The sequence below is a fragment of the Osmerus mordax genome, chromosome 2 (genome assembly GCF_038355195.1).
Source record: "Osmerus mordax isolate fOsmMor3 chromosome 2, fOsmMor3.pri, whole genome shotgun sequence".
Classification (NCBI taxonomy): Eukaryota; Metazoa; Chordata; class Actinopteri; order Osmeriformes; family Osmeridae; genus Osmerus; species Osmerus mordax.
Window position 1 is genome coordinate 8,905,505 of NC_090051.1, and position 17,386 is coordinate 8,922,890.

General features: G+C 39.8%; 1 protein-coding gene across 4 annotated transcripts; it reads left to right on the forward strand.

Moving 5' to 3' along the window:
• The first annotated feature begins 744 nt into the window (after nt 1-744).
• mstnb (myostatin b) lies at nt 745-6,590 on the forward strand. 4 transcript variants are annotated; one of them, XM_067254686.1, is made up of 5 exons: nt 745-1,180; nt 1,617-1,987; nt 2,914-3,097; nt 5,839-5,898; nt 6,332-6,590. In XM_067254686.1, the coding sequence occupies exons 1-4, from the start codon at nt 814-816 to the stop codon at nt 5,847-5,849; spliced, it is 933 nt and encodes a 310-aa protein (XP_067110787.1). In that variant the 5' UTR covers nt 745-813; the 3' UTR covers nt 5,850-5,898; nt 6,332-6,590. The 4 variants fall into 4 exon arrangements, with proteins under 4 accessions (XP_067110787.1, XP_067110795.1, XP_067110779.1 ...); XM_067254694.1 differs by lacking the exon at nt 5,839-5,898; XM_067254678.1 differs by lacking the exon at nt 6,332-6,590 and having other exon boundaries at nt 5,839-6,143.
• The last annotated feature ends 10,796 nt before the right edge of the window (nt 6,591-17,386 follow it).

A 17,386-nucleotide genomic window follows, 5' to 3' on the forward strand; every position in this document is an offset into this window, starting at 1 on the left:
ACACCCCTGATGATCTCATATCACACATATAGGCCCCTAATCGAAGTATCAAGGCTCTCTGGGTGTACCGTCAAATAAGATTTAAGTTGCATAGCATACAACTACGCATTTAACATCCATTTACCGTCCGCACGATGGCACCAAATGCGTGGTCTAAAAGATGTAGGCTCGAAAGGCCACCTCGGAGGAAGGCCAACTTATTAAATGGTGCTTAGTAAGAAGTCATTTTTATAAAGGATAGGCCTACGTAAAATGTGGTCCAAAGAACTGACTCCCAGTGTCAAAACTGTTTCTGTGTTGCCTGCAATAGACTAGGCTATTGTAAGATAACATTTACTATAGGCAACTTTTATTTTAGGCACTTTGCAACTTGGTGATGGCCTATTGAATTATGTCCGGGATCACTCAAAATAACGTAATGCTTTGCACGAATGGAAATCTGGAGCCCCACCTTCTTGGGCCTTGTTGTTAATATAGGCCTAGCACTGTTACGAAATATTTTGTTATACTTTTATAATGTTTTACTGTTATCGTTAGGCAATTATTATTTTAATTACTTTTTACCTCCGAGAAAACACAGCACACACCTACACGAAGGCATAATTAATAGGCCTATATCTATCCATTCAATCCGTGGTTGTCCCCCCGACCAATCATAGAATTTGACGACACACATTGAACAGGCCAAAGTTGCGGTATAAAAGGGGCTGCGGAATTGAAGGATGACACCTGTGGAGGCTGGTGTCATACACACGTGTCTCTAGTATATCTTTATACCAATATATAAAAGAACATTTTTTTTTACTGTAGATCATGTCTGTTTTGCAGTTCTTGGCTTATTTTTGTTTTATGGTCGCCTTTGGTCCAATGGTTCTTGGTGATCAAACTGTGCAAAGTGAGCCTATAGAAGACGATGAGCAGTGCTCAACATGCGACTTCCGACAGCATATTAAACTAATAAGAATAAATGCGATCAAGTCGCAAATTCTAAGCAAACTTCGATTGAAGCAAGCACCTAATATTAGTCGAGATGTTGTAAAACAGCTACTACCCAAGGCACCACCCTTGCAGCAACTTCTTGATCAGTACGATGTACTTGGAGATGATAATAAGGATGGAATTATGGAGGAAGACGACGAACATGCCATCACAGAAACTATCATTACGATGGCCACTGAACGTAAGTTCCACTAATTGTTTCTCATAGGCTATTCTTTCTATTATCACCGATAATAATTCAACAGCGCATAATATTCTACTCTTGGAAAAAAAGCACACCCAGAACTAAGCGCACGGTATGACCACAGTCCTTATCCCTGTTCCTTGCCCCGCCCCCCCCCCCCCCACACACACACACACACACACACACACACACGCACACCTACACACAATTAGAGTTAATACAGTTTTACTATTTTGTCTATTTTGTACTATTGTCGAAAATATCAACATAGCTTTTTTAAAGATAGTTTTGTTAAATACTGGGCTATGTATTTTTTTCTGCTTTGGATTCATGGAAACGACTTATTTTTCAAATACTAAACAATTATTAGGCTATTAATTAAACGACATTAGTTATGAAATTTGATCATGGGTTTTGCATTTTTATTTTCTAGCGGAATCAATCGTACAAGTAGATCGGACTCCAAAGTGTTGCTTTTTTCCCTTCACTCCGAAGATTCAAGCTAACCGGATTGTCCGGGCTCAACTCTGGGTGCACCTTCGACCTGTTGATGAAGCCACCACAGTGTTCCTGCAAATCTCCCGCCTGATGCCTGTCTCAGACGGGGCCAGACATATTCGAATCCGGTCATTAAAGATCGACATTAGTACTGGAATGAGCTCTTGGCAAAGTATAGATGTGAAACAAGTGTTGACTGTGTGGCTGCGACAGCCAGAGACAAACTGGGGTATCGAGATAAACGCATTTGATTCGAAAGGGAACGACTTGGCCGTAACCACCGCAGACTCGGGCGAAGAGGGCCTGGTAAGATCAGCTTTATTACAGAGAAAACTGCACACATATTTAGGGTGTGTTCACACTTGGCAGGTTTGGTTCGATTAAAACGAGTGAAATCTGCCGTTCGAACCTTGGTCGCACCAAACAAGCGGAACGAGACCGACTGAATAGGTCTCAGTCCCGCTGTCAAACGAACATGAAAAAGTCGCAAGCCTGATAGGCTTTTACAGCTTTTGTCCTTATGCTTTTTGTTTAGGTTCAGTTTTAAAAATGCCAGTGTGAACGCTAAGTGAACCAGGACTAAATGTATAATTTTCTTTTTTGGTCCGGACAAAGTGAACCAAGAGAACCGAACTACAAGTGTGACCACGACCTTATTTCCAAATGTAGCCACATTCAACAGAATGGCTTAAGACATGCACACTGTTATTTTTGCCATGCTTTGTTGGTAAACAAACTACCGTAAAATTAAGTGGACACATTTTTCATTATCTAAGAATCAAAGTTAATAAAGTATAGCACTTGCTGGTTCTTTGATGGGGTTTTGGGGGACAGATGGTTGGGTTTCATGGGGTCAAACAGTTGACATTTAGAAGACACTTCTGGATAAACATATGTTTCTGGATATTTGTCCAGGCTACCAATAACCTCAAGCCCTAATGCATGATTACACATAAGAGTTCACCTTTCCTGGAAGTCCTCATGCCTTTTTTTCTTATCTAATCTATGTAATGGCCTGCTTGTATTAGTATCAGTAACAAGCATGCTATTGCTTGTAGATATACTTTACCTCGTTTCTGCCTTGTCTTCTAAAAACTCAGTGTTAGTTTTACACCTAAGCTAGCAAGCATCAAAGATTCAAATTTGCAGTAGAAACTTAATCCGATGATCCAATTGCTTGTGCTAAACATTCCTGTTCTCACATTCAGCATTCTTGATACTCTTAATTATAGCAACCATTCATGGAGGTTAAGATCTCCGAGAGCCCTAAGCGCTCCAGGAGGGACTCTGGGTTGGACTGTGACGAGAACTCGCCCGAATCCCGATGCTGCCGGTACCCGCTGACTGTCGACTTTGAAGACTTTGGCTGGGACTGGATTATTGCTCCGAAACGCTACAAGGCTAACTATTGCTCTGGTGAGTGTGAGTACATGCACTTGCAGAAGTATCCACACACACACCTGGTAAACAAGGCCAACCCCAGAGGCACTGCAGGCCCCTGCTGCACCCCCACCAAGATGTCCCCCATCAACATGCTCTACTTCAACCGCAAAGAACAGATCATCTACGGCACAATTCCCTCCATGGTGGTGGACAGATGTGGCTGCTCATGAACTAGAGCCCCTAACTCTGACAATTCCATTCACCAAGAACAGTGCTTTCTGCAGAACAAATAGAGCAAAACGGAGCACTATTTGCAATATAGCAAAACAGTGGAAAGTCAAAGAACTGCCTGGCAATTTGTTGACCAGTGCTTGACCAAAGACATGTCTTGATCTGATGGTTTAGGTTGTTTTCTTTCTCTATTTCATAATCAAATATTTGCCATAGAGGCTTGTTACAGGGTTGGTGTAAGAACCAAGTGCTTACTAGACTCGGGAGTACACCTAGTCAAAATTACAACATTCTTTCACATTCTTTCCATGCTTCAAAGCTTTTAGGGCAAATGCTAAACTTTTGGTTTTGATAATCCTTGTGGACTTTTGAAAGTGATGGAGAACTGTTGCTGAGAATTTCCGAAACTTGCCTTCATGTACATTGTCATAACAACCCATATACATACAGTACATCCATCCAAATATATATTTTAATCATAGCTTCACTGTCCTTCAACTGCTTAAACCACTGACACACTTGAATTATTCTTATTCTAAATCGACCATACTCAAAAGGAGGACTGAACCAGAGGCACAACAAATGCAGTGTACAGTATACACTGAGATATGTTTAAAGGCAAATGAATCAATTTTCGAATGTATGTATGAATATCATACAAACTCATACAAAACAACATCGTTTGCACTATGGCAACCCAATATAAATAATGGATTGCTACAAAAGTTGTAAAAACAATGTTTTGATATATTTGATGATTTATGTGTTATTTTCATCAGGATTTACTGCTCTCAACCTCTGTATGAGCACAGCCTACCAAAGTGTAACTTTGAGTATATACCTGTCAAAAGTAAAGGTGCTTTTATTTTTTGTTATTTCAGACCTATATGCCAGACCTTTTTTGTATTAATGATTTTGGTCTGCACCCATCACTCATGTGATACAATAAAATCCAATACAATAAAAGTAATGCAAGTATTGTAAATCATCTGCAACAAATAAGGCTGTAATAGTTAAAGATGATCAGATTTGAGTTAATTAGTAGTTTGTTGAGTAGTTCAGAGGATTGATACAGTATATCTGAAGGAGACCAGCCAAAAGGGTGATTTTCAAAGAACCAAAAACAACCAGTCCATGCTCACAAATCAGACCTTAGAATGGCATGGTATTGTTACCTAAGTAATTCAACAATATGTACCTATCAGATAGGCTTGCATCATCATTCTAACAGGTATTAAATGTTGCCTACGTCATCTTTCCCATCAGGAGTTGGTCCACACTTGAGCTTCGGCAATAGGCGTCAGTTAATGGGCAACATGTGAGCTTGTGGATGTGTGCTACATACTGTGTGTAAAAATGTGCCATTGTGGGAATTTTGTTGCCTTTTTAATTTCCATCAACTTCCCTGAATCATCTATTCCAGGGGTGGGCGGGGGGTGCAGTAGGGGATGCAGAAGGCGATGTAGTCCATAATGAGAGGATGTGAACTGTTGCTCTCTGACAGCATGACCTATTAGACTGATGATTTCACGGAGACATAACTTCCGCCCAGTAGAGGGCGAACTGAGCACTCTCTAAGAACAACTTCCTTTCCTGCTGTGACTTGGAGGCATGCCACAGCAATCAGGTGCCACAGACAAGCACAGTAGATTGACAGTGAACCTTGTTTTCCCCAGTGTTTTCTAAAAAACAGTAATTTTTTTGATTGCTGTATTTATACAAACTAAAACAATACAGAACAACTGGACAAAGACCCTAGGGGAAAAAAGTGGTGGTGCTTACACCATTATTGTTATTGTTATTCCGTATACCTAGTCTTATTCAACAGTTATTTATTAAAAGTTAATAATTATTTTTTTACTTTAAAACTGTTTAAGCTAAACTTAATGTTCAGATAATCGTGCTGAGGCTGATGCTAATTTGAGGCTTGACCTCTCGTAAACTATTGAGTATTTCCCTCGCTCTTATATTTTTGAAGACAACACTACTGGAAATACTAGTGGGTTTAATTCAGTCAGAGATAGGATTATCTGGTACACCACAGGCCCACAACACACTGTTAAAGGTGTAAATAAACAAAATATAAACTTTGCTGGAAGGACAAACTTTGTTATAGGCTCTTTATGCACACCATCTAAAGTTTCCCTCTACATGACAGTCAAAATGTTAGTGATAAGTACAGGACATTCACACTCAAAGCAAATCTTCATTTGCTGCCTTGGATCTGTCCCTGGTGACTGTAATCAGGTATATGAACGTCAGTATTAAGGAGGAGACTTTTAAAGCTTAGAGATACTGCACTGTAGTTTTTAAAGTCTCTTGTCCCCAGCACTCCACAGTAGCTGCCACACCATGCATCTTAGCACCAGGGGCTTTGACTGTATGGTGCTGCTCTATATTCCATATTAGCTCCAGTTCAGAGGGCAAACTTATTCTTGTTCTCCATGTTTGGTGGATAGGACTATCGTAACACAAGGGCTTACCAGGCCCTAAGGCAGCAGGGAGGCACAGGCTGAACATTTTTGTTTCTTTTTGTCACACAGTGTGGCGTTGAGCTGTGCACTACAGAAGCGGTACTAGCTGGGCCAAGATGGAATTCACCTGTATGTGGGAAGTGTTCTAATTGCAAACCAAATAAAGGAATTAAATGGCTGTGATTGACAAATTGAACGGTTCATTCATAGCCTAATTGACGTTTTCTTGTGTAATCCCTGAGGGTAAACTGACATTTGAATGACTACAGAAATGTAAAATGACTGTCACAAATGCAGACGACTAATTCCATAAGAACAAACATGTATTTTCTAGTTTAACAAATATCTCATATCACATACCCACAAATATCTTGACATGCACAGAATGTAATAAATGTCAGTATTTCTAATATTGGTCATCAAAGTTTGTCCATTATTGAAGTTGAAATGTCACCAGAACTAGATCATTACATTTCTTTGTGATTAATTGTTTATAGCAATCTCTAAAACCTCCTTATACAATTTTGCTTGAGATGTGAAACCATATTTTGCCATTTGACAGATACCTGAAATTATCCGGTCGACGGAACTGCAAAGTATGACACCAGGAAGACTGGAGGTTTCCTTAGCCAGGCTTCTTCCAGTCTCCTCAGAGGAACATCCATCCTCCATCACTGTCAGTTCACTTTTCCCAAGGAATCCATGCTTCATTACTGTGATCCTTCAAGCCACATTTATGTCAAAACTCTACAGGCAAAGACTGATATGGAGACATAAAAAATGTAGTGGACATTGGATAGATAGCCAACTTAAAGTCACAATAAAACAATGGTCTGGAATGAATACATTGAATTTCCACCGCCGTATATTTACCATGTCATTAATCATTCAATAGTTTTACAGGAGTTACTTTAGTTTTTGGGATGGGAGTTGTGATTCCACCACTAAGTGAAAAAGCAAGCAGAGTGTGGATGGGAGAATAAATCATTTTAGGAGTGAAGACAGGTAGCGTCCAACAGCTGGACATCTGGCTGCCTCTGTCCCAGACTGGCCTCTTTTATTGCTTTTCATTGCTTTCTTTTGACCCTAGAGATATCTTCATAAGCAATCTGTCAGCTGGCCTAGATTATCATCCTCTGCTGGTTATTTTAGTGTTTACAATATGCTTACAGGTTGACCAGAAGCAATACAATGATTGAGACCTATGTTTTCTCTTGTGTAGTTTAGTTGCTGAAATCGTTCACCAACTCTGTTAATAGGTGTCCAGGCCAAATTCATGCTGTTAGAACCTGACATCAGTTTGAAAGACCAGCGCCAGTCAAATGCATCCAATACTTTCTACTGTCAAGTCTAATGTCTCATGCTTTCTAATGTTAGGACTGGTGGTGTACGGTTGAAGTTGGAAGTTAACATACACTCATCATGGACATGAATGTCATGGCAATATTGGGCTTTCAATAATTTCTTTGAACTTTTCTCTTTCTGGGGCAGAATGATTGTACAATATTTGTAATGAAAAACAGAACAAGAATTTGGTTCACAAGTTTTAATTTATTTTGAGTTTTCTTCAACACAGGTCCAAAAGTCCTTATACAGGGTCAAAAATATACATACACACACTTGCATTATAAATTCAGTGGTGCTGAAAGTTCCAAAATGTCCTTTAGTTAGCCAAGACCAAAGCCTCTGAATTTCCTGTTAGTGATCATGATTGACTACAGCTGGCAGCTTCTCTGTGCCAATAAAAAAGGGTTTGTCTGACAGCACTCATTGACCTGACCAACACAGTACTATGGAAAAGTCCAAGGAGCACAGTGCAGATCTGAAAAAGAGGATGGTGGATTCACACAAGTCAGGAATGTCTCTTGGAGCCAATTCTAAACAATTGCAGATTCCAAGATCATCAGTTCAAACAATTGTACGTATGTACAGGTTATTGGGAAGTGTAGCCACTTTGACTAGGTCTGGAAGAATACCCTAACTGTCACCCTAACCTGACAGGAAATTGGTTCGGATGGTCAGGAAAAACCCAGGAACCTCCGAGGCACAGGCCTGCCATAAACTGGAAACTGCTGAAACATCAGTCAAGCAAGTTTTACATCGCCATGGACTGAAAGGCTGCCGTACAAGAAAGAAGCCCCTGCACCAAAATTGACACCTTAAAGCCCGTCTAAACTTTGTGGCTGACCATATGAACAAAGAAAAAGCCTTCTGGAGGAAGGTTTTATGGTCAGATGAAAAAAAGATGGAGTTGTGTGGCTACAATGTTGGAGGATTAAAGGTGAGGTGTTAAACCCCAATAACACTTTACCAATGGTTAAACATGGTGATGGTAGCATTATGCTCCAGGGCTGTTTTGCTGCCGATGGAACTGGTGGATGGAATAATAAAGAAGGAAGACTACCTTTTTAATTATTCTGCATAATCTCAAACCATCAGCCAGTTGAAACTTGGACACAATTGGGTGTTCCAACGGGACAATGACCACAAACACACATCAAAGCTGGTTTAGGGAATGGATAAAGCAGGCTAACATCATGCTTTTGGAATGGCCTTCCCAAAGTCCTGCGGCCTCATGTATAAACGTTGCATACGCACGAGAAGCTTGCGTACGCTGGTTTTCACGCACACGGTGTGATGTATAAAAATGTACTTGACGTGAGAATGTGTGGGCCATCACGGAAACTATTGAGCAGACGTCAGAATGTGCAGACCGTCTGCAAAGTCTTGTCTGGCTCTGTAACGTGGCAAATTCTAACTGAAAAGTGCCGAAACCCTAGCCTGGGTGCCAGCCAAACTTAGCCCCGCCCACAATTCTTTTTTTTTTTTTTTACAATTTTGGTCGGGAAGTTCGGTCTGGCATTTGCTTTGGTTTTAGAAGACATCGACAGCGCATTAATTTTGAAAGAGGAACAGAGAAACGCGATCAAGACATTTGTCGATCGAAAATATGTTTTTCCCATCCTTCTTACGGGATTCGGTAAAAGTTAACATACTATGTTGCTCTGATTGGTTGTAGGTCTACCCAATTGAGCGAAGAGGCATTTTTTTTTCGGGTTCCGTTGAAATACGCCCCATAAATACAGCCCAATGGCGCAGTATCAGACTCATATACTGACTAGAATTATGAGTATGACAACGTCATACTATCGAACCCACCAAACAAGTTTCCACTACAGTTAATGTCATACGTCTATGACGTTGACTATAAAAAAAAACATACAAATAAGTTTGATCATTAATGTGGTCACATAAAAATGCCAAAACCCAAACGGAAAATGCTATATAGCCTACTGTTTAATCCGACCACCACTTAATAACTTCTGTTAAACTTGAGTGTGTCAAACGAACGACAAAATCACTCAGGAAATGCATGTCACGCTAACCCTATAGCTGCCATGCTGTTACGATGCGCCACCACTCGTTTCTTAATTTCGAGTTTTACATCGGACCATTTCTTCTTAATTTCTGCCATGGTCCAGTTCTCCGAACCCACAGCATTTACGGCCCTCTAATAATAATAATAATTTTATTTGTAATGCACTTTAATTTAGCTAAATCTAAAGTGCTACAGGTAAAAACAAGAAAGGGCGCAAATAGTGACAGTTTTCCACTCCGCTGACTTTCTTTTGTTGCTAATACAATGTTGACACATGTTCCCGCCTCCACCTCTGTTGTTAGAACCTTGATCTCAGTCTGTGACATTTTTCTTTTTTGCTTGTTTAGCCATTTAATTCAGACAAAGAAATGACCCCAGGAGCGCATTAATAGTCCATCTGCATATTGATTTATGGGAGGAGGCAAGGCGGGGTAAGTGGCTCGTTCATGTGCGGTCAATCTCACGTTGATTGTGATTTATAAAGGAAAGGTGCGAAGGACCTAGCGTACAACCGGTTTTTATACATGTGAATATTTCTGTGCATAGGTACATTTCAAGTTTTGTCCATACGCCATCTTCTGGTATAAAAGCTGCGCAATGTTTTATACATGAGGCCCCTGATCTCTACCCTATTGAACATTTGTGGACTGTGCTTAACCCTTGTGTTATCTTCGGGTCATTCTGACCCATCAGTCATTGTGACCCACCGTCGTATTGCGACAAATTTACCTCATACAAAAACAAAGTGAAGCATTTTCTTTTAACTGTCGGGCTGTCTCAGACCCCCCACATTGGAATGGTTAAAAGAAAATTATTTTTATTTGTTTTTGTATTGGGTAAACACAACGATGGTTCGTTATGAACCTTTGGGTCATGTGACCCGAAGGCAGCACGAGGGTTAAAGATCCTGTAAAGTAAATTCCATGTTTTGCTTCTTAGTACATTATATTCGTGTGAAATGAGTTCCTGAAAGCATGTGCAAAGCGCTAAAACTTTGTCACACTGAAATGTGGAGTTAAACCGAAGAACAGTTTCTCTTCCGTTTTCAGATCAGGTTTTAATGTGCGGAGCCAAAAAATGCCCTATCTACGTCATTTCGCCCTATCTACGTCAGATCACTGAATGGCTCCTCCTGCTCCTACTGTTATTGTAGCCTACATCAGCTAGCTAGCTAGCTTCAGGATGTCTCCCACCACCCGCAACTGCATCTTCCCTGGATGCAAGAACTCCAGCTGCGCTGCAACGCCATTTATGTTCCCTATTGATAATGAAACGAAAAATAGGTGGATAGATTTTGTGATGAGCCACGCTCATGGAGCGCTTCGGATAAACTCCAACAGCCGCCTCTGCACTGACCATTTCACGGCGGATAGTTTTAACATGGACCAGAGACAAACGGGGTTCGCGGACACACGGCTTCTCTTGCAGCGCGGAGCCGTACCGAGCATCACCCTCCCGGCCGTTCCTCCTCCGGTCGCACCTGGACAATCCACCGCTGCCAGCAGTTCATCACTCTGTTCTGTGTGCTTGTTGGGTGTGCTCAAGCCTTCGGCGAGAGCACAACCTTTGTTCTCTCACATATATATTATTGGGTGTGCTTTGCCTTCGGCAAGGGCACAACCTTTGTTCTCTCACATATATATTATTATTATTCTTTTTATTATTCTTTTTGCCCCCCTAAAACTCAGTCAATATTTGGCCTACATAGACAACGTAGGTGTCAAAAGTTTCGTCTTGGTAGCGATTGAGTTGCTTCTATTGGAAATTACGTTCCGTTGCATGGTTTAAGCTTCAGTTAAGTTTTTGTGGCGAAAAGTGAAGCTAACGGTGGCTAATTTGCTAGCCACAGTCACTGACGTTACTAACGTCACTGCGTCACTAACGTCACGAAAACACGCGTGACTACCTTTGCCAGAACATTCGTTTAGCATCTGTTAACTTGGGGGATAGCTAGGCTAACTATAGCTTTACTGCAAGGCAGCTGTAGAAACGCCACAAGAAAAGAGGCCAGGGTGATAACTATTTACTCATTTTACTTTGTGATATGACACACAATTGTGATGTGTAATGTACAATATAAGCTGATATTTTTAAGGAAGTACATCTACTTTTGGAAACGGTAGTCTACTATTTCACTGAAGCATTAGCATCATGACATTAGCCTCTGTTGCCTGGGCAACACATACTACAGTGGTCTATGATGCATCTGTTTTCAATCTTTAAAATAAACATTCCTCACAAATACATTTTCGTTGTAGGATTTATTATGACATTACATTACAAGTAAACGATTTGTGGGTGAAATTATCATTACCTGTGGTTTCAAACCAGTGTTGCTCACTGCAATGCTGTAGCCTACGCGAGACACTACAAAAACATCTACACAGCTGTAGGAAGTCAAACGGCGACAGAACATGTTCGGCACTCCCCTTACTTAATCAAAAGTCTATCTAACTACTAACCTGAACTTCATTGCCACAGCCTAAACGTTGCCAATCTGTTCATGAAAATAATTAATTTCAGCCTAAACCGTACAACGGAACGTTAAATCCAATTCAACCAACGCAATCGCTACCAAGACGAACACAGCAGTAGTCTACTAGTACTGTACCGTAGTAGTACAATTTACCGGGGCAGCTTCTCCACACAGGGCTATATCGCATTTTGCGTTGTTACTGACAATGATCGCTACCAGTGAGCTTTTTATGAATGAGCGATTTTCCTCTAAATAAATGTCAAGCTTATTTACGTTTTGGGGGGCATATTTTCAGTTAGCAGATGGGACTGTCTGAATCGCGATTCCATCTTCTACTGCCGGGTAACGTCGTAGAATAATCTTCAAACGGGGTTCTTTATTAATGAATGAATGCAATGAGTAGGCTACATGCCTGAAAATATCACGAGAAGGGAAAAACTTAAAATGACGTTTAAGTCATAGAGATTAGGTCCATTTTTACACCGGTCTGCCAAATTTATTCGTTTTGATTCAACGATGAGGCTGCCTCTTGCAGGGGAAATGAGAAGACATCTATTTCATTCTACACTTCACTCGTATTTTCAGTTGTAAATGAGCAGCAAAAAAAAATGCCGTTAAATCTATTTAATCTTTATAAATAATAAGTATGCATTTTCATATAAAATATACATAAATCAGTTGTAAAAATGTCATTCAAAAACGGACCCCTGTGCAACTGACGCAAGCAAGCACACCCTACAATTTCCCCAGAAATTGTACCCTCTCTAGTTATAATTACACTAGATAACTTTTCCAGAGGTATCTCTGCCATGAGTTAGTGCAAACCGCTAAATTGATATTAGGCTACTCGGTGTAGAATGATGGAATTTTGGTGAAATGGCAGCTAATGTGTTAGAAGTAGCCTAGTTGGAGAGCTCTCTGTATGCTGTCTCTGGTGTCCATTTTTACTGTTACAGCTCAGGGGAACATTTCATTTATATGCATCTGTATGTTTCACTCATTGAACAAATAAATTCTAATTCTATACTGTTTTGTTCGGCTTGACATAGCGTCCATTATCTGGGTCGGAGGTAGGCACTAGGCAGCGAGGGGCGGAGCTTCAGCTCCTTCAGGCGACACGCCCCCCCCAGTCTCAAGCAGAGAAGACTGCTGATTTGTTCACGATTTCAAAGCCTAATTTAACATACTTGTCAGTGTTATTTTTTCATTAGAATTTGGATGGGTAGTTAATAACACATTCTGTGGTGTGGCGAACTTAAAACTCGTTTCCAGGTCCACTTTACAGGATCTTTAAAAGTCGAGTCAGTGCCAGGGAACTTGACAAATTCTGACAAAAAAAGTGGTCAAATATCCAACCAGAATTCTAACAGAAGCTGGTTGATGGCTACCAAGAGTCTGCTTGAGGTGAAACTTCAAGGGACATTCAACTAAATATTAGGTGTGCTGTAGATATATTCTTTATCCTGTATGTATACTACTAACCTTGTGTTGACTACAGAAAACCACAAATAAATGTAAACTTGTTAACCAAATTATTATATATTTTTTTAATTAAAGATGTATGTTGTACAATCCTTCTGCCCCAGTTCAAATAAATTATTGAAAGCCCAATATTGCGATGTCAGGTCCATGACTACAGTTGGGTCCATAAATATTTGGACACTGATACAAGTTTAGTTATTTTAACTAGTTAGTTAAATAATGACTATGGGCTTAGATTTTAGGGTATTCACATCCAAATTGGAGGGAGGGTTTAGGAATTACAGCTCTTTAATATGCAGCCCCATTTTTTTCAACGGACCAAAAGTAATTGGACAATTGACTCAAAAGCTGTTTCATGGACAGGTGTGGGCTATTCTTTGTTATGTCTTCATTAATTAAGCAGGTAAAAGGTCCGGAGTTGATTCCAAGTGTGGCATTTGCATTTGGAAGCTGTTACTGTGAACCCACAACATGCGGTCGAAGGAGTTTTCAATGCAAGGGAAACAGGCCAAATCAGAGTGGCCAAATCACCAAACAGTTTGGTACATTCTGAGGGAAAAAATAATGCTCTTGCGAGATCGGCAACACAAAAAGGCCTGGACGTCCAAAGAAGACAACAGTGGTGGATGATCACAGGATCCTTTCCATTGTGAAGAAAATCCCCTTAACATGCATCCAGCCAAGTGAAGAATACTCTCCATGAGGTAGGCATATATCATTATCCAAGTCTACCATAAAGAAGACTTCATGAGAGCAAATACAGAGGGTTCACCACAAGGTACAAACCATTCATAAATCTCAAGAACAGAAAGGCCGGATTAGACTTTGCCCAAAGGAAAGTTTAAAGTCAGCCCAGTTGTGGAACAGCATTCTTTGGACAGATTAAACTAAGATCAACCTGTACTAGAATGTAGGGAAGAAAACAAGTATGGAGAAGGCTTGGAACGGCTCATAATCCAAAGCATACCACATCATCTGTAAAACACAGTGGAGGCAGTGTGATGGCATAGGCATACATGGCTTCAAATGCCACTGGGACACTAGTGTTTATTGATGATGTGACAGAAGACAGAAGCAGCCGGATCCATTTTTAAGTGTATAGGGATATTTTGTCAGCCAAAATCAGCAAAGTTGACTGGATGGCACTTCACTTTACAGATGAACAATGACCCAAAACACACTGCGACATCAACCCAGAAGATTTTAAATGCACAGAAGTGGAATATTCTGCAATGGCCGAGTCAATCACCTGATCTCAACCCAATTGAGCATTCATTTCACTTGATGAAGACAACTTAAGGCAGAAAGACCCTCAAATAAACAACAACTGAAGACAGCTGCAGTAAAGGCCTGGCAGAGCATCACAAAGGAGTATTCCAGGGGCGTCGTTAGACCTTTTTTACTGGGGAACATGCGCCAGTATAAATATGCTGTGCCCCAGTAAAATCTAAAGTTTGAGTTTTAACAATTTACTTTATTAGTCAGTGCATTAATTTAGATTGATAATCCCGGAAAAACGCAGTATCCCAATCAACGCTTGTAAAATCAAAGCGCAAAAACACAATCGATGCCTGCAGAATTCCATGTCAGCGCACTCTTCTGAGCTTGCCAAATAGCCACTGCAGCACGCACACCAGGTATCGGACTCGGCACACAAGTCAGAATTGAGGTAGGCTAAGAAAACATTACAAAACGAAAGAAAGTTTCTAAATGATAGGCCTACCGATCATCTTATTTTGACGAAAACATAAAAACAATATTACATGAAGCTCAAAAAAACAGTATTTGTGCTCAAATGAATGCAAAAAAAAAATTGTCGTGCATTGTGCGCAGCAAAAAAAAGGATATGAATAGGGGCCTGTGCCCTAGTAGAGTTTTATGTCTAACAACGCCCCTGGAGTAAACCCAATGTTTGGTGACGTCCAAGGATGGGCAAAGATACATCAAAATGTATTTTTTATGAAATCAGAATCAGAATCAGAATGGGATTTATTCGCCATGAAAGTTTGCACAGACAAGGAATTTGCTTTGGCAGGAAGGTGCATACAATAAACATATACCTAAAATTTAAATATGTGGACTATCTATACTAAGGGTACATACTAGCAGTACTAAGTGGGATTAGAATAGAATTAAATATACAATAAAATAAAATATAAGTTGCCGTAAATTACAATATAAAAATACAAAAATACAAATATTACAAAAAATACAAATGTACAAGATACCATTTTGTAATGCAGTGCAAAAAGCAGTGTGTTTTAAGCAAGAAGTCATTAGAGTCAGTGTGGTCCCTTGGCCTTGTTGAAGAGGCCAACAGCGGAAGGGAAGAAACTGTTTTTGTGGCGTGAGGTATTGGTCCTGATGGACCGCAGCCTTCTGCCAGAGGGGAGTACCAAATACCTTAATTGTAAGTGTATTGTAGGGAGCTAGAAAACTTCAGACTCTTGTGACTGTGTAATAATAGAAAGGGGAGGCGGACTTTTAGAAGAGTATAAAGGAAGACTGGTTGTTTTGTAATGTAATGCTGCTAAATGACTAAATGTAATGTTGGGCTTTTCATGCACGAAATTCCCAGTGTATGTGTAATCTTGTGTTGACTCAAATAAAGCTACTTGTATTTGACGTCCTTCTCAGAACGGTAGATTTCCAGAATCGATCTACGACAGTATCAAAATAAACTACAAAATACAGCAGCCACAACATGTAGTGAGGTGGCTGAGCGGTTAGGGAATCGGGCTAGTAATCAGAAGGTTGCTTGTTCGATTCCCGGCCATGCAAAATTACGTTGTGTCCTTGGGCAATGCACTTCACCCTACTTGCCTCGGGGCAATGCCCCTGTACTTACTGTAAGTCACTCTGGATACATGACTCTGCTAAATGACTAGTATCAAAATAAACTACTGTATTTTTATATTTTAAAAATACTAAAAATACTTTTACAAGGGAGCATTAAATCCCTTGACAAACCTACCCACCAGCCTATTTGATCTATTGCTTCACCAGTACAATTATTCAGTTGATTAAGTAGACAATGTCAAGTCAGGCAGTGAATCTGACATATGCAGTTGACAAATAAAATATCCCTGTGATCACCAAGATGAAGGTTAGTTTTAAAGTAACTAACAGTTTAATGTTTAGCATTTTCCTAATGACTCATAATGTATCCTAATTTAGTTCCTTGGTGTTTGATAATGAAGGGCGTACATCAGCTCAATGACAAGTAATTCATAAGAAGATACTGATGTACAATGCTGAAACGCTTTATTATATTTTTTTTGTGCACAGCTGACGAAAACTTAACATGGGCTGGAAGTAGCAATCTAACTTGGTCTGTGAGGGCTGCTACACAGATCAAAATGGTTAGCTAGAACATTAGTAAGTTGGTAAACGATTTAAGCTAGACTACTAAAACTAACACCAGAATTGACTATGAACTGTACTTTTTCTTTATTTTTTTAGCAAATATCAATGGAAAGCAACCTACATGTTTCTCACTGCGTGGCCTTCTTCTGGTAGGCTATGGGTACATTTTCTGGCCTGAACAAGTCTGGGAAAATCAGAGTATCACCAATTTGAGGCAGCATTTTTATGTCATCATATAGACTTTTTACAAAGTATTTACTACAAAATACAAGACACAATAAGATACATAATATGAAGCTATTTTTATCAACCCTGTCAAATACAAATTACAAAATGCTATTTTGTATTTTAAATATGTATTTTAAATACATGTATCATAAATACTGCCCATCCCTGGTGATTTCCATGGGTTCCAGACTTCAAGCAGTCATTACCTGCAAAGGATTCTCAACAAAGTATTACAAATCAACATTTTATTTAGTTAATTTGTCCAATTACTTTTGAGACACTAAAATAAGGGGAATGTGTATAAAAATGGTTGCAATTCCTAAACGTTTCACACAATAATTTTGTTCAATGCCTTGAATTAAAGCTCAACGTCTGCACTTTAATTGCATGTTGGTTCTTTAATTTAAAATCCATTGTGGTGTCATTCAGAGCCAATATTATGAAAAGTGAGTCACTGTCCAAATATTTATAGATCTAACTGTATATGTAAATTTACGACTTTGACTGTAGGTATTGCATAACTATTTCTATGTGTAACTACTGGATGTACAACTATGTATGTATAAATAACGGTGAGTTTGAGGTATATTGTTGTGGGACACTGCTAATTACCAAATGTGCTCTCTAAAAAGCAAATTGTGCTGTCAGGTCACTGTCGGCTGATCGCTGACAGTTCAATTTTAACA